Source organism: Chiloscyllium punctatum, chromosome 1 (genome assembly GCF_047496795.1).
Source record: "Chiloscyllium punctatum isolate Juve2018m chromosome 1, sChiPun1.3, whole genome shotgun sequence".
NCBI lineage: Eukaryota > Metazoa > Chordata > Chondrichthyes > Orectolobiformes > Hemiscylliidae > Chiloscyllium > Chiloscyllium punctatum.
This window is the reverse complement of record NC_092739.1, coordinates 139,608,188-139,632,516: the sequence shown is the minus strand read 5'-3', so window position 1 is coordinate 139,632,516 and position 24,329 is coordinate 139,608,188. Positions and strand designations below refer to the sequence as shown.

General features: G+C 41.3%; 1 protein-coding gene across 11 annotated transcripts in view; it reads right to left on the bottom strand.

Moving 5' to 3' along the window:
* Positions 1-24,329, bottom strand: part of ccdc142 (coiled-coil domain containing 142) — a 177,800-nt gene that overhangs the window by 101,808 nt on the left and 51,663 nt on the right. For 10 of the 11 annotated variants that reach the window (XR_011961347.1, XM_072575566.1, XM_072575549.1 and 7 more), the window contains 2 exons: positions 19,636-19,722; positions 15,954-16,118 (listed from right to left, as the gene is read on the bottom strand). Coding sequence is in view for 10 of the 11 variants with exons in the window: in XM_072575566.1 (XP_072431667.1) it covers positions 15,954-16,118; positions 19,636-19,722 (252 nt within the window). In the remaining variant the exon portion in view is untranslated. The remainder of the gene's footprint in view (positions 1-15,953; positions 16,119-19,635; positions 19,723-24,329) is intronic. The other variant, XM_072575538.1, reaches the window with a different exon arrangement.

Sequence of the window (24,329 nt, the reverse complement as noted above, 5' to 3'; positions counted from 1 at the left end):
GAATGGCTTATGAAGGGCTTATGCCTGAAACGTTGACTCTCCTGCTCCTCAGATGCTGCCTGACCTGCTGTGCTTTTCCAGCACCACAGTCTTCACTCTGATCTCCAGCATCTGCAGTCCTCCTGACACTGCAGACCAACAGCTTCTCATTGTCCATTTGGCGAACATCACTGACAGGCGTGCAAATGAACAACTCTTGACATGAACTTTTGCTTACAGCTAGCAAAAGTGAACACAAACAAAACCAAGAAGCTGCAGTTCAATGCAAACTAAATGCTGGCATTGTCAATGAGTATTCTACAATCCAAAATGGTCTGCTGCACTCAGGTCTCAGTGACAGGAACTGTGTGTTCCTCTTTAGTTGGTTGGACATGATAAAACTGAGCTCTGTCATACACCGGGAGAGCTTCTGCCACCTTGAGATCCTTGTGCTACTTCTTGGAAGATTGTTTCCGTTCTCCACATTCCTTAGCATGTATCACAGTGCCACACTGCAGAGCACAGCCTGCCAAGATGATGTAGCACATGTGACTAGACTAAACTGAAGGACCAATCCCCAGAATACTCCAAACAGTGGAGCTTTATTTTTGGTTCCATCACAGCTTTGGTCGCAACATGCGCACTAACTTCGTAAAGATGCCGCATCAGCCTAGTGACCAACATATCATGCCAAAAAGGAAGTGCCTGCAGTGCTCCAACTCTCTTTCCATCCCCCACAGACCTACATCAATTATTAAACTTTTCATTGTTTTCAGTAAATCATACTTAGATGACACATGATGCAGTGATTCTCACATCATCCCACACCCTTGGAAGTTTTACAAATTATGGGTTACTATTGCCCAGCACACCCCTGCTTTTAAGTCATTGCTGCTAACTTCTGCATCAATGCAATGACAAAGTTAGATTTGCAAGCATCAGTGACACAGTGCAATTTATCTTTGACTAGCATTTGAAGCACAAGCATGTTCATTCTACATACATTGCAAATGAGAAAGAAATTATTGCAAATGAAATGTAGTTGGAGTTTGCAAATGTATGCTTCATAATTTGCCTCATCCATGTCCTAATGTCCAACAGACAGGGATTTTGCATTCCCACCCAAAGTAACACTAACTTTGCCCACCTTGGGCATTGTCCTGCCCGTTTTTAATTCACCTCATTAGAATGGTAAGTGAACACAGATCACAGTGGGCACCATTATCACTGGGCTCAGCCTTTGTGGCTTCCATTGCTCTGGTTTTTCAATGCTAACCTACAGGCTACCAGCTTCTATGGTTTGCGTTGCTTTTTAGCTCAGAACTCCTCAGTGCTAAGTGCAGAAACTCAAAATCAAAGAATGGCTATGGAGCAGACGGAGGCCATTTGGCCTTTCATTTCTGCACCAGCTCTGAGTCTCTTCCCACTTACATGTGCGATTCTTCTGACTTTTACTTCAGCTTCAAAATTTTCTGCTTGCAGCCTCCAGCTGCCTCCTCTTTACCATGGATGCGCAATCCCTTTACAAGCCCACTCCATCAGGATGGTCTCAGGAACATTGGCCTGAACTGTCCCTATCCACCACCATGCTCCTCTGCCTGGCTGAGTTTGTCCTCACCTTGAACAACTTCTCTTTTAACTCCTCTCACTTTCTTCAGGTCAGAGGGGTGGCCATGGGTACCTACATGGGCTCCAGTTATGCCTGCCTCAATGTGGGGTACATGGAACATTCCTTGTTCCATTCCTATTCTGGGCCCCATACACAACTCTTTTTTCCAGTATATCGATGACATCATCAGTGCTGTTTTCTCTCTCTCTTCTACCTTTCTCTCTCTTCCAGGTTTAGAAACGTTTATCAATTTCACCTCCAATTTCCACCCCAGTCTCAACTTTATTTGGTCCATCTATGACTCCTCCTTTCCTTGACATCGGTTTTCATTCCTGGGGAGAGGCTGGCCACCAATATCCATTATAACGTCAGGCAGCATCTGAGGAGCAGGAAAATCGACATTTCAAGCAAAAGCCCTTTATCAGGAATCGATTTTCCTGCTCCTCAGATGCTGCCTGACCTGTTGTGCTTTTCCAGCACCACACTAATCCTGACTCTAATCTCCAGCATCTGCAGTCCCTACTTCTGCCTAATATCCATTATAAACCTACTGACTCCCATAGTTACTTTGACTATACATCCTCACACTCTGCTTCCTGTAAAGGCTCTATTCCAATTTCTCCATCTCTGTCACATCTGTTTCGATGATGCCAACAAAGGGGCCTTCGAAATTTCTAAGGACTCCCCAGCACTGTAGTTGACAGGGCCTTCAGCTGGCTCTGACCCATCTCCCACAATTTGGCCCTCACCTTCTCTTTTCCCTCCCACAACAGCTATTCATCCTCTTAGCCAGATTGTCATCCACTCTTTTGTCTGTTGAGCTGTCTATCTTCACCTATCATTTACTCATTACCGCCTCTCCTCACTCAACCTTTTGCATAAAAACCAACATTTTTCTAGCTATCATCAGTTCTGAGGAAAGGTCACTGGACCCAAAATGTTAATTCTGATTTTTGTCCAGATACTGCCAGACCTGCTGAGCTTTTCCAGCAATAAAAACTATTTCTGGTTAACATTGCTCCAGTTGTAGCCTCACCAGTGTCTTAAACTATTTCATCAATAAATTCCTACTTTTGTATTCTATACCTCTGCCAATGAAGAACAGCATTCCACATGCCTTCTTTACAACCTTATCTACTTGTACTGCAATCTTTAGGGACCTGTGCACTTGCAAGCCAAAATCTCTCACTTCATTTACTCTTCTCAGTATATTCCCGACGTGGAGGCGCCTGTGTTGGACTGGGGTGGACAAAGTTAAAAATCACACAACACCAGGTTAAAGTCCAACAGGTTTATCTGGAAGTACAAGCTTTTGGAGCACTGCTCCTTCATCAGGTAGCTAATCTTTAGGAAAGATGTGGAAGCTTTGGAGAGGGTGCAGAGAAGATTTACCAGGATGTTGCCTGGATTGGAGAGTAGGTTATACGAGGATAGGTTGAGAGTGCTAGGCCTTTTCTCATTGGAACGGTGAAGGATGAGGGGTAACTTGATAGAGGTTTATAAGATGATCAGAGGAATAGATAGAGTAGACAGTCAGAAACTTTTTCCCCGGGTACAACAGAGTGTTACAAAGGGACGTAAATTTAAGGTGAAGGGTGGAAGGTATAGGGGGATGTCAGGGGTAGGTTCTTTACCCAGAGAGTGGTGGGGGCATGGAATGCGCTGCCTGTGGGAGTGGCAGAGTCAGAATCATTGGCGACCTTTAAGCGGCAATTGGATAGGTACATGGATGGGTGCTTCAGCTAGAACAAATGTTCGGCACAACATCGTGGGCCGAAGGGCCTGTTCTGTGCTGTATTGTTCTATGTTCTAACGGGGCAGGATCAAAGAACACTGAATTTATAGTAAAAGATCAAAGTGTCATGTGTTGTATTGAACAAACATAGATTGCTGTTAATTCCTTAATCACTTAGAATGGGGTTGCAGGTCTCCATTCATCAGTATGTAAATCCCTGATCTACTTTCAAGTCACATTCCCAAGATAACTTAAGGTTTTATACAAAGAAGATGACATCTCAGCTCAGACAATGCATTAAAGGTGAGAGGTTAGAGTCTGTCTGTATCCCAACCTTGAATCAGATTGGCTCTGTTTCCAAAGTAGATATTTATAAAACGACTGCCTACAGATTATGTGCTTACTGAACAAAAGCGTATGCATTTGCAAATGCAAATTCGACTTATATTTGGGTGCGTGTGAGGGAGATAGAGAGTAAGAGATTGTGTGTGTGTATATGTATATGTATGGCAGAGGGTCTATGTGTGAGAGTGTTTAGTGTCGTGGGGTCACCTGTAATGTGACATGAATCCAAGATCCCAGTTGAGGCCATCCTCATGGGTACTGAACTTGGCTATGAGCCTCTGCTCGGCAACTCTAAGTCGTTGCGTATCTCGAAGCCCGCCTTGGAGGACGGTCACCCGAACATCCGAGGCTGAATGTCCTTGACCACTGAAGTGTTCTGTGACTGGTGATTATTGTACAGTGACAATTCATCCATTGTCATAGCATCTGCTTGGTCTTGCCAACATACCATGTCTTGAGGTATCCTTACTTGCAGTGTCTGAGACAGATGTTGGCCAAGTCACATGAGTAGCTTCCATGCATGTGGTGGATGGTGTCCCCACCTATAATGACAGTATCCATGTCAACACTCTGACATGTCTTGCAGTGGTTGCCATCACAGAGTTGTATGGTGTTGTGGTTGATGTGAACAATGGTCTGTTTAAGGTTTGGTGGTTGTTTAAACCGAGAAGTGGAGAGGTAGGAAAGAACTTGGCGAGGTGCTCATCCTCATTGATAATGAGCAACGAAGAACATGGTTTGTTTCTCTGCTCCCAGGAAGTACTGGACAACGATGGGTATGCTATAGGTCGTATCCTGTGTCTGTCTCCTGACGAGGTCATTACAGTTTCTCGCTGTGGCATGTCGGAACTAGCGATCAATGAGTGGAGCATCATATCCTGGTCTTATGAGGGCGTCTTTCAGCACCTTCAGGTGTCCATCACATTCCTCCTCATCTGAGCAGATCTGTGTATGCGCAGGGCTTGTCCGTAGGGGATGGCTGTTTTATGTTTAGAGTGGAAGCTAGAAAAGTGCAGCATTGTGAGGTTATCTGTAGGTTTGCAGTAAAGCGAGGTACTGAGGTGCCTGTTCTTGATGGAGATGCATTTGTCCAAGAATAAGAATGATTTGAAAGAATAGTCCATGGTAAATCTGATAGTGGGATGAAACTTGTTGATGCCATTGTGTTATTATTTCAGTGATGCTTTGCCATGGATCCAGGAGGAAGAAAATGTCGTCAATATATCAGGTGTACCGTGTTGGTTGGAGGTCCTGTGCAGCAAAGAAGTCTTGTTCGAACTTGAGCATGAAAACGTTGGCTTATTGAGGTGCAACTTTGTCCCCATTGCTGTTCTGTGTGTCTGGATCAAGAACTGGTTGTCAAAAGGTGAAGAAGTTGTGGTCAAGGATGAAGGGGATGAATTGTCAGGTGGTACCTGGAGATTGGCAGTTGTTGGTATTGAGTGCTGAGGCTGTTGCAGAGATGCCATCATTGTGGGGGATGCTGGTGTAGAGTGTCAAAATATCCACTGCGGCAAGGAATGTTCCTGATTCGACTGGTCTGTGGGTGCTGAGTTCCTGTAAAAAATCTGTAGAGTCGCAACAGAAGCTGGGAGTCCCCGTACAATGAGTTTCAAGATGCCCTCGACACAGCCAGAGAAGTGTTTTATTCAATAAGCACATAATCTGTAGGCAGTCAGTCCATGTGACATTTATACATTCTTACTTTGAAAATAGAACCAGTCTGACTCAAGGTTGGGATACAGACAGACTCTAACTTCACACCTTTAATGCATTGTCTGAGCTGAGATGTCACCTTTTTTGTATAAAACCTTAAGTTACCTCGGGAATGTGACTAAAAGTAGTCCTGGGATTTACATAATAAAAACCTGCAACCCCATTCTAAATGATTAAAGACTTAACAGCAATCTAGGTTTGTTCAATACACCACATCAGTTGTATGACACTGATCTTTTACTATAAATTCTGTGATCTGTGATCTTGCCCTACTGGTTACCTGACAAAGGAGCAGCGCTCCAAAAACTTGTACTTCCAAATAAATCTGTTGGACTAAAACATGTATGATTTTTAACAGCATATTTCAATGTATTGTGTATTTCATTTTACTGTTTGATCTCTCTAAATGCATTACCTCACACATACCAGGGTTGAACTCCATCTGCCACTTTCCTTCCCATTCCACCTACCATCTATATCATTTTGGAGCTTCCAGCTATTAGCTGCACTACTCACTACATGGCTAATTTTTGTATTGTCTTCAAATTTCCCAAATGTGCTCCCAACATTCAAGCCCAAATCGTTAAAGTATAAAACAAACAGCAGGGATCCCAATGATGAGCCCTGTGGAACATCACTTGAAACAGTTTTCCATTCACAAGGGCAGCCATCAACCATTACCTTTTCTTTCCTGTTACTCAGCCAACTTTGGATCCAATTCAAGACATTCCCATGTATCCCATGGGCTTTTACTTTTTTGATCAGTCTGCCATGTGGGACTTTGTCAAATGCCTCAGTAAAATCTATTTGGACAACATCCACTGCACTTCATTCATTGATTTTCCATGTCACTTCCTCAAAGAATTAAACTGAATATGTAAGGAATGACCTTCCCTTAACAAAGCCATGCTGACTATCTCTGATTAGTTCATGCCTTTCTAAGTGACAGTTTATTCAATTTCTCAAGGTTTATTCGAACAATTTACCCACCACCGAAGTGAGACGAAATGGCCTTTAATTTTTTGGCATTTCCTTTGTATCCTTTTTGAACAACAGAACCACATTTGCATTCCTCTAGTCCTCTGGTACCTCACCTGTGTCTAGTGTGTCACCTTACCTGTTTCTAATGAAGATTGCAAAATAATCCTCAGAGCGCGTGTTATTTCCTCTCTTTTCAGCTGTAAAAACTTGCCTTCCCCAGTTTAAAAGTTTTACTCATGATCTACCTCTGTGTTTTCCATAGTAATATTAAATCTAACCAAACTGAAGTCACTATCCCCAATATGGCCAACCACTGTCACTTCATCCGCCTATCCATCTCCATTTTCCAAAACTAAATCCAGGATTGCGCATACTCATGTTCGGCTTGTCACATAGTTTCAAACAAAAAGAAAACATGAATTTTTCACCTTAAATGCCTATCATATTGTTTGAAACCCCGCTGTTATTGAAATAGTTAAATTCTCCCACTACTGCCCTCTTATTCCTACTGGTAGAAATTTGTCTACATGTTCTTCTGTCTCCCTCTCACTATTCAAGGGTCTGTATTCTTATTAGTGTGACTGCACCTTTTCTTACTCCTAAGCTCAACCCATAAAGTCTCATTTGTTAACCTGATTAGTACATTATTCCTTCTCACAACTGTAATGGATTCTTTAATCAACACTGATACCCTCACCTCCTTTTTCATCACCAACATGATCCTGCTTGCAAACGTTATATCCAAGGATACTGGGCTGCCAATTTTGCCCCTCCTTTAACCAGGTTTCTGTTATAGTAAAGGTATCATGCAGCCATTTGTCCATCTGTGCCCTTAGTCTATCTAGAAGAAAGTAAGGACTGCAGATGCTGGAAATCAGAGTCAAGATTGTAGCGCTAGAAAAGCACAGCAGGTCAGGCAGCATCCGAGGAGCAGGAGAATCGACATTCCTGATGAAGGGCTTATGCCCAAAACGTCAATTTCCCTGCTCCACGGATGCTGCCTGACCTGCTGTGCTTTTCCAGCGCCACACTATTAACCCTTTGTTCATCTGCCTTGTTTTAAAATAGTCCTTGCATTGAAACAGCTCAACCTGTCAACTTTCTTTGCTGGATACATTTTAATCATCATTTCTTTTCTTTTTCCAAGTTGCTGACTACATCACTAAGTAATGTTCTATCTCCAGTTCCCTGATCTGAATCAGATCCATCTAAGCTTCTGCTTTGGTTCCCAATCCCCTGCCACACTAGTTTAAAACCTCACCAACTGAACTAGCAAAAGCCTCCACATGGATATTTGTCCCAGCTCTGTCCAAGTGTAACCCATCAGACTTGTACAGCTCCTACCCTCCCCAGAAATGATTACAATGTCTCAAGAATCTAAACCCCTCTCTGGTACATCGTTTCTCCAGTCACACATTCATCTGATCTATCCTCTTATTCTGCTCTTGTTAGCATGTGGCACTGGGAGTAATCCTGAGATGACTATGTCGTTGGTACCTATATGTACTATGACCTTTAGGTGTTCACCCTTCCACTCCAGAATGTCCTGCAGCTGCTCTGTGACATCACTGACCTTGGTACCAGGTTATATCATCCTGGATTCCAGCCACAGGAAGTGCTTGGCTGTACCCCTCACTACTGAATTCCCAATCATTGTATCACTGCCACTCACTTTCCTCCCCTTCTGTGCAGCAAGGCCACCTGTGGTGCCATGACTTGGCTGACGCTGCTTTGCCCTGAGAGACCATCCCTCCCACCAAGCAGTCTAACTGATAGAAGTATGACCAATGGGGGCACCTGAACTTCTTTCCTGAGCCTTTTACATTGTGATGGACGCAATGCCTGTGAAGTTGGCTGCTTTATTTTAGATGGTGTCAAGCGTCTTGAGTGTTATTGCAGCTACACCCATCTAGGCAAGTGGACAACTTTCCATTGTACTCAACTCATGTCTTGTAGATGGTGGACAGACCTTTGGGCCTCTGGAGATGCAGAATTCCTAGCATCTGACCAGCTTTGTAGGCACTATTTATGTAATGAGTACAGTTAAGTTTCTGGTCAATGGTAGCCACCAGGATGTTGATAGTGGGAGATTCAGTGATGGCAACACCATTGAAAAATCAATGATGATAGTTAGATTGCCTCTTTTTGGTGATGGTCATTACCTGGCATTTGTGTGGCATAATATGTACATAGACATTAGAGTGCAGGACAGGCCCTTCAGCCCTCGATATTGTGCTGACCCGTGGTACCAATCTGAAGCCCATCTATCCTATACCACTCCACTTTCATCCATATGTTTATCCAATGACCATTTAAATGCCCTTAAAGTTGGTGAGTCTACTACTGTTGCAGGCAGGGTGTTCCATCTCCCTACTACTCTAAGAAAAGAAATTACCTCTAACATCTGTCCAAAATCTAGTTTGCCAGTTTTCAGCCTAAACCTGGATTTTGTCTAGGTCTGGTCACATTTGGACGTTGACTGCTTCAGTGTCTGAGGGGTGGTATGAGAATACTGGAGAACTTGTTCAAAAAAGGATATAAAGGCAAGCTCAGCAAATATATGCCAACCAATTTAACTTAAATGCTGATGATACTTTCAGAAATAGTGATGCAGGACAAAATTAATAGTCACTTGGGCAAACGTGGGCTAATTTTAAAAAGCCAGTACAAATTAATTTAGAGCAAATCATGATTAATTAATTTGCCTTTGATTTTTCAATAGTCAGTGTTAAAAAGAGTAATGTTGTTGCTGTTGTGTACATAACTTTCCGAAAAGTATTTGAAGAAGTACTGTATTACAGACCTTTCAGGAAAGTTAGATCTCACAGAATAAAAGCAATGATAGCAACATGCATTTGAAAGTGGCGGAGTGACCAACAGTAGAATATTGGTGAATGGGCATTTTCCAGATTGGAGGATGTTATTGTGGAATTCTCCACAAATAGTGTTCTTCCTGTTATCTATATATATCAATAAAACAAAAACAGCATTCACAGTGCTTTGCTTTTATATTAATAACCTAGATCTCAGTGTACAACGAGTAATTCCAAAAATTGCAAAAGATACAAAACTTGGAAGTACTGTGAACCAAGAGGAGGATGGTGTAAAATTTCAAAATAATATAGACAGGTTCGTGGCATGGCAGACAAATGCAAATGAGATTTAATAATGAGAAGTGGAATGTAATTCATTTTGGTATGAAAGCAAGAAGACAATGTAAATAAAAGCAAATACTGTGGATACTGTAGATCTGAAATAAAAACTCAGCAAGTCTGGCAGCATCTGTAGAAAAAAAAGTTAATGCTTTTGATCCAATGACTCTAATGCAGATCTTGTCTTTATTGTTGATGCAAAACAAAAACTGCAATCCTAAAGTGGAAGCAGGAGTAGATTGACCTGAGTGTATTAATAAATAAATCCTTGAAGGTCAAGCCGGACAGGTTCCGAGAATGCTTAATAAAGAACCCAACATCTTTAACTTTATACAATGCCTTACAAATGTGGGCATAGAGGGCCAAAACAAAGATGTCATTAAGCCAAGATAAAACACGGGTTCAGACTCAACTGGAGTATTGCATCCAGTTCTAGGCTTTGGAGAGGGTTCAGAAAAGATTGATGAGAATGGTTCCAATGTTGAGGAACTTCATTCATTTCAGTAATCCTAACTCTATTAGAGAAAGAGTGAAGAAGTTGGAACTGTTCTCTTTGGAGCAGATAAAGTTGGAGAAGATTTGGTAAAGTATGACAAGTCATGAGTAGATAGGAAGAGACTGTTTCCACTGGTGGAAAGATCAAAAACCAGAAAGCACAGATTTAAGGAGATCAAGAAGCAATGGTTACACAAGGTCAAATCTTTGCATGTAGCATGTGGTTCAGAATGTTAACAGGAGAGGAGAGATGAAGATACATTTTTATAGTATTGATATTCAACAATTTGATTTATTCCCTTGCTCTTTAAAAATGCCTGGAAGCCTTCAATCGATATCATTTAACTGATATGCATAACATAGCTCACCTTCTCATTCCTCTTTGAGGATGCCTAAGACACACAGTGACACCCTTGTCATGAAAGAATTAACATACCATGCTAACACGTGTGTGACTGCAGATATTCCCATTTATTCTGCCTTGTTAATAAGTCTGCAACTTTCAGTTCCTGAGCCCTCAATAAGGACTCATGCAAAGGCCCCGCCCTCAATTAATCAAACCTGTTTTGATGATAATAAGATCATAAGAAATATGAACAGGAGAAGGCTTGTAACCCTTGATTCCTCTATTGATAAGAATCTATCTCAGCCTAAAAATGCTGTCTACAACCCCTGAGCTTTATCACATCTTAAAACGCAGACTCATGACTCGTGAAACAATTGCTGACTGTGAATTCTGACAAACTAGAATAAAGATCAGGCTTTATGTGAAATTTATATAATTTTATGTATTTTCCTATAATCAAGGAGGGCTGGACCAACTTAAAAATGATTGTAGATCAAAACTACATTTGGAACTGAAAAAGCTAAACCTCGTTGTAATTAAGATGCATACCTCAACAAGAACATAATCATCTCACTAACTCTGTAGTCTTCACTCAGGTCATTGAGACAAATGCTGGTTTAATAAATGATGACTATCCTATTTAAAATGTTTTACTACGCCAACAACCGAATTTAAAATCTAGACTTGCTACTCTAAAAATTACATTCCTTTCTTTTCTTAGACTTGTTTAGTACTGTGATTGACTGCTTTCGTGTGACTATGAATTGCATGTAATAAACATATAAATAGTTTCAACTTTATATCAATTCTGCAGTTTCATATCAGACTAGAAACTGAAACTCAGGCCTTATGAGTTTCTCCGACATTTTGTGTGTTTTAGATGTTAAATTGTCTCTCAGTGCTCTGTATAACTCAGTTTTGAACTTGACTCTGCACCCTATTTGCGTTGAGGGTAGGGGAGGGCTCATTATTTGAGTTATATCTGGACCCTAATAATATCCAAAATATTAACATCTAAATGAAACCTGCTAAAGAGGTTATCTAGAAGACATTCTGCTTGGGAAGAAACACAGCAGTCTTTCAGATCCATTTAACATCCTTAAGATCTGTCTTACTCCATCTAAAATTGAGAAGAATCATCTGTGAGTTATGCTGATCTGTGATTCCTCAAAATGGAGCCTTTGCAGACTGGCAGCCACCAATGCCCTCTCTCTCCATAAAAAAGCTAAACTGCAAAGTGACTATCTCCAGAAATGTAAATTCCACATAGTTTTCACCTCATACATGTACTGTAGTAATTCCATCTGCTGCTCAAACTCTGAAACCTAAGCTTGAGTCCTTCTAGTGAAGTCACATGTGGCTGTCTATGACTGCAGAAGCACTTTAGAATATTTGCAGCAGATTCAGTTCAGAGTTAATGAGTTGGAGGCCAAAGTGTAGACAGTGCAACACAGAGTTGGGAAATATTACCTGGATGCTTTGCACTAGCAAAAGATAGCCTTCAAGTTCGGTCACTGATCAGGAACAAGAGGTTGTGACTCCTAGACATTCAAGAGGTCCTAGAGGGCAGATGCATAGGAATCTCAGCCTTTTCAATTGTCCAACAAGTTCAGGACTCTTTCAGTTTAATTGGATGAGATTGGGGGACTGCAGGATGAATGAACTAACTGACCAGAGGACTATGGTATGGGAAACCATTCAAACATGGGGAGGAAAAGGGAATGCAGTGGTAGTAGATGACAGCATAGAGAGGGGGACTGACACTGTTCTCTGCTGTGAGTTCGTACAGTTGTATTCCTAACCAGGCACCAGGGCTTCGGATATTTGCTCAGGGTTAGAGACGAACCTACACTGGGAGGAGAAAGATCCAGTCTCTCTGGATCTCAGGGAATACTCTCTAGCTTATGTAAAACACATGTAAATTGGTATAGAACAAATAAGCTTAAGGAAATGAAAGTGTCGCTCAAGAAAGCAGAAGTATATAAAATTTGATTGCTGTTTCAGAGACATACCACAGAATGACATATATTGGGATCTGAATATTGAAGCATACAGGACAATTAGGAAGCACAGGATATGACTGTAAGTGTGTTAGAAGCAGCAGAGACAAGCTTTACCAGGCTGACAATTATCTTATGAGGAAAGCTTGGACATTTTAAGCTTGTATCCACTGCAGTTTAGAAGAATAAAAGATGACAATTGAAACATATGAGAGTCTTGACAGCGTTGACGTGAAGACTATGTTTCCTCATGTGGGGAGTATCTAAAATATGAATGATTTTTGCTGTGAATATGAATGATTTTAATGTCACTCGTATTTCAGTGAGAGAAACAGTGAAGTACAGTGAAATGTTTAGTTGCGTGTTCCGGTGCCATTTTGAATAGTTTAGGAACATGAAAAAAAAAGAGAATTCATCAGTCCTGAGCCAGCTCATCACCAATGATGCCCGTACCACCATCCCTTGTTCACTGCCTCACTGCCATCTACACTGGACCCAGCCAACGGTGAAGTCACCAATCTTCAGGTGCTTTCTTTCACCACAGGGCCGATTCTTCTCCACCATCACCTCACCGCAGCCTGCATTGACCCACCAACATCAGAGTTGCATCTCTCGCCGCTGGGCCCACCTCGTCCATGTTGCCGTTATGCCTTTCCACCGCCGCCAGGCCAGACCCAACCAACAAGAAAGTCCTCAGGTGCCACTGCTGAGTCGACCTTGCCAACATTGCTTCCGGCGATGTAGCAACTTCTGATTCCAATACCAGGTCCTGTGTTCATCCAAGAAAAATAAGGGCTCATTCAAGTCCATGCTGGGCTCACTCACTGCTGCCATGAAGTCCATGCTGGGATCGGAGCTCAGGACAAAAGGTAAGCAAGGAAAAGAGAATTTAAAAAAAAGAGAGAAAAATAGAAAAGAAAGAAATGAAAAGCAGTCAGAGCCAATGAGCCCCAATTCAGGAGCCCAACTCTGCCATCATCTTGATGAGGTCACTGTTAAGGATCACTGTTTAAATAGGGGTTACTGTTTAAAAGTAAGCAGTCTCCCATTTAAGAAAGAACTGAGGCAAAAGTTCTTCTCTGAGAGTTGAATTTTTGCAAGTCCCTTGCTCCAAAGGCAGTAGAAACAGAGTCTTTGAATATTTTTAAAAGTCAGATTCTTAGTAAGCAAGGGCAGTTGGAATGTGGAGTTGATATTACAATCATAATCTTATTGAATGGCACAATAAGCTTGAGGGACAAGTGACCTACTTCTATTTTTGTATGTCTGGCAGCATCTATGGAAAGAAAACAGAGTGAATGTTTTGAGTCCAGTGACCCTTCCTCAGAATTCTGAAGAAGAGCCACTTGACTTAAAATGTTAATTCTGCTTTCTCTCCATAGATGTTATCACACTTGCCAGGTTCTTCCAGTAATTTCTATTTTTGTTCAGATCTTCAGCATCCACGGTATCTGTTTTATCTATTTTTGTATGTTAGCAAGACAAAGAACATGATTTTAACTGAACTGGAATACCTGTACTTTCTCTATTTGTTAGGGAGATCTAAATTTACCAGAAACAAACACAGGACTTGCGCTTGATCCAGAAAAGAAATCTCACAAATACTCACCAAGCTTCCTTCCTTTCTGGTGGTATCATGCTGATATTAATTCAGCTGTGTTTTGTTAATCTTCGTCTTAATGCTTAGGCTTCCTTGCCTCCAGACTTTTCAATTTAAACATTTTAAGTTTTCAAATGAATTTTTTTAGATTTCCTTCTAAATAGGTTAATTTAAATGATTACCTGTAAACATACTCACCCCTGCCCCTCCTTGAAGTGTGACATCATCTATGATTATATGCCAGCTGTGCCATTCATTTCTCTCTGTCACTGTTCTGCTGCAATTCCAATTAAATCCTTGGAGTTCCTATTTCAGAATTCTTTGTTCTCCCAATTCTCCACAGCTATTCTGCCATCCTTTTACTTTAATCCTTGGGATAGGTGCTATGTTCCTCCTGCTTGTACTCCCACCTTTCTCATGCTTCTGTTTAAATAACTGCTCACTGCTATAGAATTTGAATATTGCTAAAAAGTGTTACCAAAGTTCCTTGCTCCAAAGCTTTTCATCTTGAGCTCAAGACAATGACAAATATTACCAAACAGTAACTTTTACTCATAGGAGAAAGAACATCAGATATAGAAGCACAATTAGGCCATTCTGCCAATCAATTCTGCTCCACAATTCAATCATGGCTGATATGTTTCTGAAACCCATTCTCATGTCTTCATCCTGTAACTCTTGGTCCCCTTACCAATCAAAAAACTGTATCTTAAATACGCTCAATTGATCTCCACAGCACTCTGTGGCAATGAGTTCCACAGATTAACCACCCTCGGGCTGAAGAAGTTCCTCCTCTTCTCAGTTCTAAAGTCTTCCCTTTACTCTGAGGCTGTGACCTTGTGTTTTAGTCTTTCCTGTCAATGGAAACATCTTCTTCACATCCACTGTATTCATGTTTCTCAGTATTCCATAAGCTTCAACCAAATTCCCCTCACCCTTCTACACTCAAGAGTGCAGAAATAGCAATTTATTGTTTTGCAAGTGGATTCCAAATGGTTGGGGTATAGCCATGGAGAAAGAACTGGGAGTCCCAAGGGTCCTCATAATTCCAGGATGAATAAGAAATGCCCATCTTCTTTGTTTGCAAAGAATAATTCCCTGTATATGAATGCGGTTTTGTTCTACTTTATACGTGAACTACTTTATAGGTTTTACTGTAAAATAAAATCAACAAATTAACACTGCTAGTTTACAGTGTCAATATATGTAATATTTTCCACAAAAAGGATGTTACATCACTCTAAAAATATTTTCTGCCCATCACCCTGCTAATTGACACCTGGTACCTAGGCTATATATTACAATGAATCAAAGAACATGTTCCTCCAGCTCTTACTAGCAATCAGCCTCCACTTGCAAACCTCAAAATGAAAATCCATAGTGACAGGTGTGATTCTGCAACTGGGCAGCACTCTTTGAGCAATCCTGAGGACTCTAATAGCTTACACTAGTATCTAAATTTAAGGTCCTCAGTTGAGCTTGCAGTGCGCTTGCCAATAAAGGACAATGTACCAACCAATTAGCATTCCTAATCCCATATGGCAAAAATTGTTCTGGCCAGCAATACAAGATAAAAATGTAGTGAAGCATTTTATATCCTTGGGGCTGCTGACATGATTCAGCTTGCTCACTTCTTACTCCAGTATAACAGTATTAACTTGCAACATCCACCTTCTTAACATACATCCTATAAAACAGGCAGAATGCTACACTTTCATTTTCACTGCTTGGGAAGTAATCCGATGGAGGAAATTCTGTCTGACTTTCACTCCAATTAACAAAATCTGGCAGAATCGACAATCAGTGATTCAATCAATGATTAGGTGAATAAATTAACCCAGACAATTGTAGCATAATATTTTCTGACTGAAAAAAATTACAGACTTAAAAGCTTTATAACACATATTAGAAAGCATATTTCTACCAACAATATGTAATTTCACAAACAAAGTTTGAAGAGATATGGACTTATTAATTCAATAATTATTTGCTCACTGTCATTTTGAGGTTGCTCGATGTTCAACCAGGTCAGTATCTCACAGAGAGGATGAAAAAGCTCCAGGAATAGCCCAGTTGTCCTGCTTCTGACTGTATCTCCCTTCCTCTCAGGATCAGGAAAGCATTTATCTTTCAATGCTGATCCCAAAGCATTGCAGAAAACTAAATTAAGCATAAAGAAAAATGTAATTTTTGTCAACTTGTTTTCACTGATAAATTTTTAGCTTTGAGGTTTCATTGCGTGCAAATTATACTGACAGGATATTCACATATTGCATTGAAAAGATTGCATCAAATAATTTTAAAATGATCAGAACTTTTTTTATTATAAATTCACAGGATGTGGCCATCACTAGCAATAATTATATCACTAATTGACCTTGACCTAAGCGGGCTGCTAAACCATTCAGATAGCAATTAAAATGACAACTACATGGCTGCTGCTTCTAAAAGTTGTTTTCATCATATGTACAGTACACCTGTTTCCAATTAGGCCTCTATATTTTGATTTTCTTTACACAGCTTTTCTCTTAGTTTAATTCTATACCCCCAACAACCATCTGCATTTTTCATCTCTTTCTCCACTATAGCAATTGTATAAAATATTCAAACTACTTGAAGCTGTATATGTTGATAGATATAAACTTCCAATTATGGAATACTACCAGAATATGAAATATGCAAATGTGAGATTATCCACTTTTGTGGCAAAAACAGGGGGGCAGAATATTACCTTAATGATGGCAGTTTAGCAAAATATCAGATGTAACGAGTGCTGGATGTCATGGTGGAACAGTCACTGAAGGTTGGTATACAGGTGTAGCAGATGGTGAGGAAAGCTGGCCTTGATAATAACAAGATCTGAGTATAGGAGTAGGGATGTCTTGCTGCAGTTATACAGGGCCTTGGTGAGGCCACATCATGAGTATTATGTACAGTTTTGATGTCCTAGTCGGAGGAAGGACATTTCATCACTTAGAGTGGTGAGCCTGTTGAACTCATTGTCACAGGAAGTAGTTCATGCCAAAATATTGAATGTATTCAAGAGGTGGCTAGATATAGCATAGGATGTTGCTAGGATGTTGTCTGGTATGGAAGAAAGGCTGAGGGACTTGAGGCTGTTTTCATTAGAGAGAAGAAGGTTGAGAGGCGACTTAACTGAGGCATATAAGATAATCAGAGGGTAAGATAGGGTGGACAGTGAGAGCCTTTTTCCTCAGATAGTGATGGCTAGCAAAAGAATACAAAGCTTAAAATTGAGAAGTGATAGATATAGGACAGATGTCAGAGGTAGTTTCTTTACTCAGAGAGTAGTCGGGGAGTGGAACGCCCTGCCTGCAATAGTAGTAGACTGGATGTAGGTTTGCTCACTGAGCTTGAAGGTTCATTTCCAGACGTTTTGTCACCCTACTAGGTAACATCTTCAGTGGGCCTCAGGTGAAGCACTACTGAAAATTCCTGCTTTCTATTTATATGTTTGGGTTTCTTTGAGTTGGTATTGTCATTTCCTGTGGTGATGTTATTTCCTGTGGTGAAGTCACTTCCTCTTCCTGTTCTGAGGATACCAACTAGCCATAAAAAGACATGACCCTCTCTCACTAGTATCCATAGGTATGGATGAGGACGGATACTACTTTGACTGGGATAGGCATCCATCCTAGGGCAAGCCAAACAAAGACACACACGAGAATTCCTAGAAGCATGGCACGCCAACTGGAACTCTATTAACAAATACATCGAGTTAGACCCCATCTACCATCCCCTGAGAAAAGGAACAGGAAGTGACTTCACCACAGGAAATAACATCACCTCAGGAAATGACATCACCAACCCAAAGAAACCTAAACCTATAAATAGAAAGCAGGAATTTTCAGTGCTTCACCTGAGGCTCACTGAAGATGTTACCTAGTAGGGTGACGAAACATCTGGAAATGAACCTTCAAGCTCAGCGAGCAAACCTATATCCAAAACCTCAACCTGAGCTACAAATCTTCTCAAAACACGCTAAGTAGTAGACTCGCCAACTTTAAGGGTGTTTAAATGGTCATTGGATGAATATATGGATGAAAATGGAATAGTGTACGTTAGTTGGGCTTCAGATTAGTTTCACAGGTTGGTGCAACATCGAGGGGTCGAAGGGCCCGAACCGCACTGTAATGTTCTATACCACTTGGGAGGGAATGGAATGAAAGGTTAAAAGAGAAAGCAGGATTAGGCTACTGACTTGGACAATCAGCCATGATTGTGATTAATGGCGGAGCAGGCTCAAAAGGCTAAACGGCCTCCTCCTGCTCCTATGCATCTATGTTTCTATTCTTGCTATTGACAGGGTCTGGTGAAGGTTCACCAGACTGATTGCTGAGTTCGCAGGACTGACTATATAGAAAGATTGGATTTGGAATTTAGAAGAATTAAAGATGGAATCTCAAAGAAACATATAAAATCCTGATGGAACTGGACAGGCTAGGTGCGGGAAGAATGTTCCCAATGTTCGGGAAGTACAGAACTAGGGGTCACAGTCTAAGAATAAGGGGTAAGCCATTCAAGATTGAGGATGAGGAAGAATTTCTTCACTCAGAGAATTGTGAACTTATGGGATTGTCTACCACAGAAAGTTGGGGCCAGTTCATTAGATGTATTCAAGAGGGAGGTGGACGTAGCTCTTGCGGCTAAAGGGATCAATGGATATGGACAGAAAGTAGGAGTGAGATACTGAAACAGCTTGATCAGCCATGATTATAGTGAATGGTGATGCAGGGTCAGGGGCCTGAATGGCCTACTCCTGCATCCATTTCCTATGTTTCTGTAATATGTGCAAAGCTTTTATTTACATAGTTACATGTAAATTGACAATATTCATAATGTATTTTATTTCCTTATTAGTGAAAGTGCTGCATTCTATTAAACATGCAATAAAGTCCAATGTTTGACTCCTGATTATTTAAGTTATATTATCTTAGCATAGACAACAGTGGTAATGCTACAATTGACTCAGTGCCTGTAGATAAGAGAAAGGAAAAACAAATCAATTATGGCCTTACATGTGTCATGTGAAAACAGGATAAGGCTAACAACCAAAAGGCCATCCAATGTTTATCAACAAAGTCACCTATGTAAAACAGCCTGCTGGGTGAGATAAACGGTTTTTGACACCCAAGGAACGATATCTTAACTTGACTCAGTGTCTTTGTGAGACTGAGCAAAGGATGAGGAAGAACAAAGGCTGGAGAAAAATAACTTAACTGCACCATAACCTTACTCGACTCACTATTAGAAACAATAGGCATCGCCAAGCTAACTATAGAAAAGAATGAAAAAATCAATTAGGCAATAAATGCTTCAATTTTCCATCAAGTTTTCTATTGTTAGGACCTAAGTACAAAAGCAAAAAAGAAATGCTCAAAGAAGAGTTTGAGACACCAAAAGCCAGTTCTTCTTGGTGTTAAAACAAGTCAAAATGTTGGCCTCCCTGCCCTGTTTTGTGAAATTTATCAGGCTAAGATTCACATAAAGATTGTTACTTTGGTAAAAATAACTAGTCTTTAAACTGTAGAACCAACACAATTTTCGCAGATTTACTAAACTGCCATCATTTCAGAGTTCCAAAGAAGCTGCTGTTGAACTGCTGCCCTCTGCTGATACATGGTTAGTAGAAGTTTTGTCCTTTTTATTTTGATACCTTGATCCCAATGAATGAGGGCAATCCGTGACAACATGTGGAGGCAAAGTTCCTGTACAAATGGCTCAGAATCCCTTGGCAGTAACCCTGAAAAGAAATCAAACAATTTTAAGTTTAAAAATAGGGAATAAAATCTTAAAATAAAATTGAAAAATCCAGGGGCAAGAGTAACCATATAGCTCTTCAAGCCAGCAGTGACATTTAATATGATCACAGTTAATCTTCTGTTACATACTCTGCCTTCTAGCAGCAGCATTATATCCTCAAATGCCCTTTTTTTCAAAAATATGTCATTCTCTGCTCAGATTATCCTTAACCACGAGTATGTTCAGTATTAAGAAATCTTTCCTTATCTCGGCACTAAATGGTCTAAACTCTTATTCTCAGACTGTAATTCCTAAATTCTAGACTCCCCACTCAGAGAAAGCATGCTATCAGCATCCCCAAAAAGACTTTTTACATTTTAACAAAATTACTTCTTTAAACTCCAGAGAATATATGCCCAGTCTACCCAATTTTTCATCGCCAGTGAAGCCCCTCATTAAAGGAGCCAATATAGTAAATTTACAATGCATTTCTCTCAGACAGCATACCCTTCCTTAGATATGATTAGATTAGATTACTTACAGTGTGGAAACAGGCCCTTCGGCCCAACAAGTCCACACCGACCCGCCGAAGCGCAACCCACCATACCCCTACATCTACCCCTTACCTAACACTACAGGCAATTTAATCTGGCCAATTTACCTAACCTGCACATCTTTGGACTGTGGGAGGAAACCGGAGCACCCGGAGGAAACCCACGCAGACACGGGGAGAACGTGCAAAACTCCACACAGTCAGTCGCCTGAGGCAGGAATTGAACCCAGGTCTCTGGCGCTGTGAGGCAGCAGTGCTAACCACTGTGCCACCGTGCTGCCCTACTGTGCCACCGTGCCGCCCTAAATATATATCAAGATATATATTTTGGGCTACACAGTACATTAGATGTCGTCTCAAAAACATTATTAAACTGTGATAAAGACCTCTTTACTCATACACTAATGCTTATGTTATAATGGTCAAGGCCTCATTCACTTTCCTAATTACCTGCTGAACCTGCTTGTCAACCTTTCACTACACCTATACAAGCATACCCAGGTCACTTCCTATAACATTTACAGGTCTCTCATCTTGTAAGAAATTTTCTGCTTTTCTATTTTCCTATTAAGTTCTGTAACATCAAACTTCTTGTTGAAATTTGTCTCTCAACTTCTTGTCCAATCACTATATACCAGAGACCCAGTTAACGTTTCGAGACATGGATTCAAATTGCACCATGGTAGCTAGTGGAATCTGTACTCAATTAATAAAAAAAACTCCAGAATTATAAATTGTTCTTAGTAATAGTGACCATAACAACTATCATAGGTCATTGTAAAAAAAAATCTTCTGTCCGTACTTGGTCTGATTTGCTTATGACTGCAGACTACATTAAATAGTTGACTCTTAGCTGCCCCCTGAAACAGCCCAATAAGCCATTCATCTCAGGGGCAAAGAGGAACACGCAACAAATCCTGGCCTTATCAGCGATGCTCACATCCCATGAAAAGAATACATAAATTGTCCACGGGAATCACTCCTAAATTAGCTGCAAACACTGTATTTGATTTTCCTGGAGAGAACTGTGCGCCATCAGTGTGCCCGTCATCATTTACAGAAATCTACTGAGTGTTTCAGATCCTTGTTCTTTTAAAAGCATGTTTGAAGAATGACAGCATCACTGGCTAGGCTGCATCTATTGCCCATCCCTAATTGCCCTGGATGTGCTGGTGAGTTGCCGAGAAGATTAGATTACTTACAGAGTGGAAACAGGCCCTTCGGCCCAACAAGTCCACACCGACCCGCCAAAGCGCAACCCACCCATACCCCTACATTTACCCCTTACCTAACACTACGGGCAATGTAGCATGGCCAATTCACCGAACCTGCACATCTTTTGGACTGTGGGAGGAAATCCGGAGCACCCGGAGGAAACCCACGCAGACACGGGGAGAACGTGCAAACTCCACACAGTCAGTCGCCTGAGGTGGGAATTGACCCGGGTCTCTGGCGCTGCGAGGCAGCAGTGCTAACCACTGTGCCACCATGCCGCCCACAAACTGAGCTCCTTGGGTAGAGACAGCCACAATGACGTTAGGAAGACACAGCAACAATGAAGGAATGGCAAATGAATCTAGTGTGTGACAGGGAGGGGAATTGGGAGGTGTGCCCATGCATGTGCTGCACTTATTCTTCTCAATAGTAGAGGTCAGAGCTTTGGAAAGCGCTGTTGAAGCAGCATTGAGTTACTGCAGTGCATCCAGTAGATGGTACACACTACACCACTGTGTCTTGATGATGAAGGGAGTGAATTTTTCAAGTGATGAGATGCTAATCAACAATTATGATATAGCTACAAAACTCTATAAAATTGCTAATCAATTCAAGGCAGTTCACTGAAGTTCAGTGTTTGTTCAAATTAAAGAACTACAGACTGAATGCCAGAAAGTACCAGTCCAACCTTTGTCAAGACCATAGTTTGCACTTTATTCAAAAGCATTAAAATACATTAACTCAATTTACACCACCAATAATTAGAACTCTTCCAGCTTTTGGAAAGCAAGACTTGAAAGAGAATGACCCAAACACATTATAGCTAATGAAGTATTTTTCAAGTATCATCACCACTGTGCTAAAATACGGTAGCCAATTTGTGACTAGCAAGTTCCACAAAAATCAATAACCAAATAATCCTCTTTTAGTGATGTTGGTTGATTGAAACATATTGACCACGGCATTAAGTGAGCTCCCTTTTCCTTCTTCAAACTGTACACAAGATATTTAACATCCAAAGAACAAAGAACAATACAGCTCAGGAACAGGCCCTTCCGCTCTCCAAGACTGACCAACACATTTTACCCTTTCATGCTAAAGATGTCTTCACTTACAGGGTCCACATCCCGCTATTCCCTTCATATTCATGTATTTGTCCAGATGCTTCTTGAATGCTGCTATTGTGTCTGCTTCCACCAACTCCTCTGGTAACACTTTCTAGGCACTCGCCATCCTTCATGTGAAAATGTCGTCTTGCATATCTTCTTTTACACATTCCCCCTCCAGTATTTGCTGCTGTCCCTAATTGCCTTTGAGAAGGTGGTGGTGAGTCTTGAACCGCTGCAGTCTATCTACAATGGGTTGAACTATAATAACATTCGGGCAGGAATCCCATGATTTTGAACCAGCAACATTGTAGGAATGGTAATATATTTCCAAGTCAGGCTAGTAAGTGGCTTGGAGTGGTCATGTTCCCATCTATCTGCTGCCCTTGTCCTTCTGGATGGTAGTGGTCGTGGGTTTGGAAGGTGTTGTCTGAGGATATTTGGTGAATTTCTGCAGTGCATCTTCTGCAGATAGAACATACTGCTGCCAGTGTTGGAGGGAGTGGATGCTTGTTGATGTAGTGCCAGTCAAGCAGGCTGTTTTGTCTTGGATGGTGTCAAGCTTCTTGACTGTTATTAGAGCTGCACCCATTCAGGTAAGTGGGGAATATTCCAACACAGTCCTGACTTGCACCTTGTAACAGATGGACAGGCTTTGGGGAGTCAGAAGGTGAGTTACTTGCCACAGTATTCTTAGGCTCTGACCTGCTCTTGCAGCCACTGTGTTTATGTGGTGAATCCAGTTGAGCTTCTGGTCAATGGTGACTCCCCAGGATGTTGATATCAGTTGATGCAGTGATGGTCACAACATTGAATGTCAAGGGGCAGTGGTTAGATTGTCTCTTAATGGTGATGGTCATAGACTGGAATTTGGGTGACACGAATGTTATTTGCCACCTGTCAGCCCAAGCCTGGACATTGCTGAAAATGTGTTGCTGGAAAAGCGCAGCAGGCCAGGCAGCATCCAAGGAGCAGGAGAATCGACGTTTCAGGCATGAGCCCTTCTTCAGCCCTTCTTCTCCATTTGATGAAGCAGCTGAAGATGGTTGATCCTAGAACACTATCCTGAGAAATGCCTGCAGAGATACCCTGGACCCAAGATGACTGACCTCCAACATCCATAATGACCTTCCTATGTGCCAGGTATGACTCCAACCAACAGAGTTTTCACCGATACCAGTTTTGCTAGGGTTCCTTCATGCCACACTCTGCCGAATGCAGCCTTGATGTGACCGACTGTCATAATATCTCCCCTCTGGAATTCAGCCCCTTCGTCCATGTTTGAACCAAGGCTGTAATGAGCTTGGAGCTGAGTGGCCCTGGTAGAACTCAAGCTGGGTGTCACTGGACATCTGAACATCTCTGAACAGAGTGATTAGAAAATAGGGTTACTTTTTTTTACAACATGTAGACAATTTTCTAGAATGGGTCATGAACCTACAACTTTCTGTCTCACTGACCCAATGAAATCTATAATTTAAATTACAAATTAAAGTTACCCTTGGGCTTTGCATTTGTTGCATTCAAATAGAAAACACTGCACCCTTTTTCTCTTCCCACCAGCTCTTCTCACTTATTCATATCTCCATATTTACCTAGCCCTTACATCTCTTTCTTTGGGCTCCATCTTTGCCGATCTGCTCTCCCCTCCCCCCACAGACTTCGGCAGCAGCATTAATACCACTTTTACCTAGGTGCAGTTTTGATGAACAGTCACCAGACTCGGAATAGTAA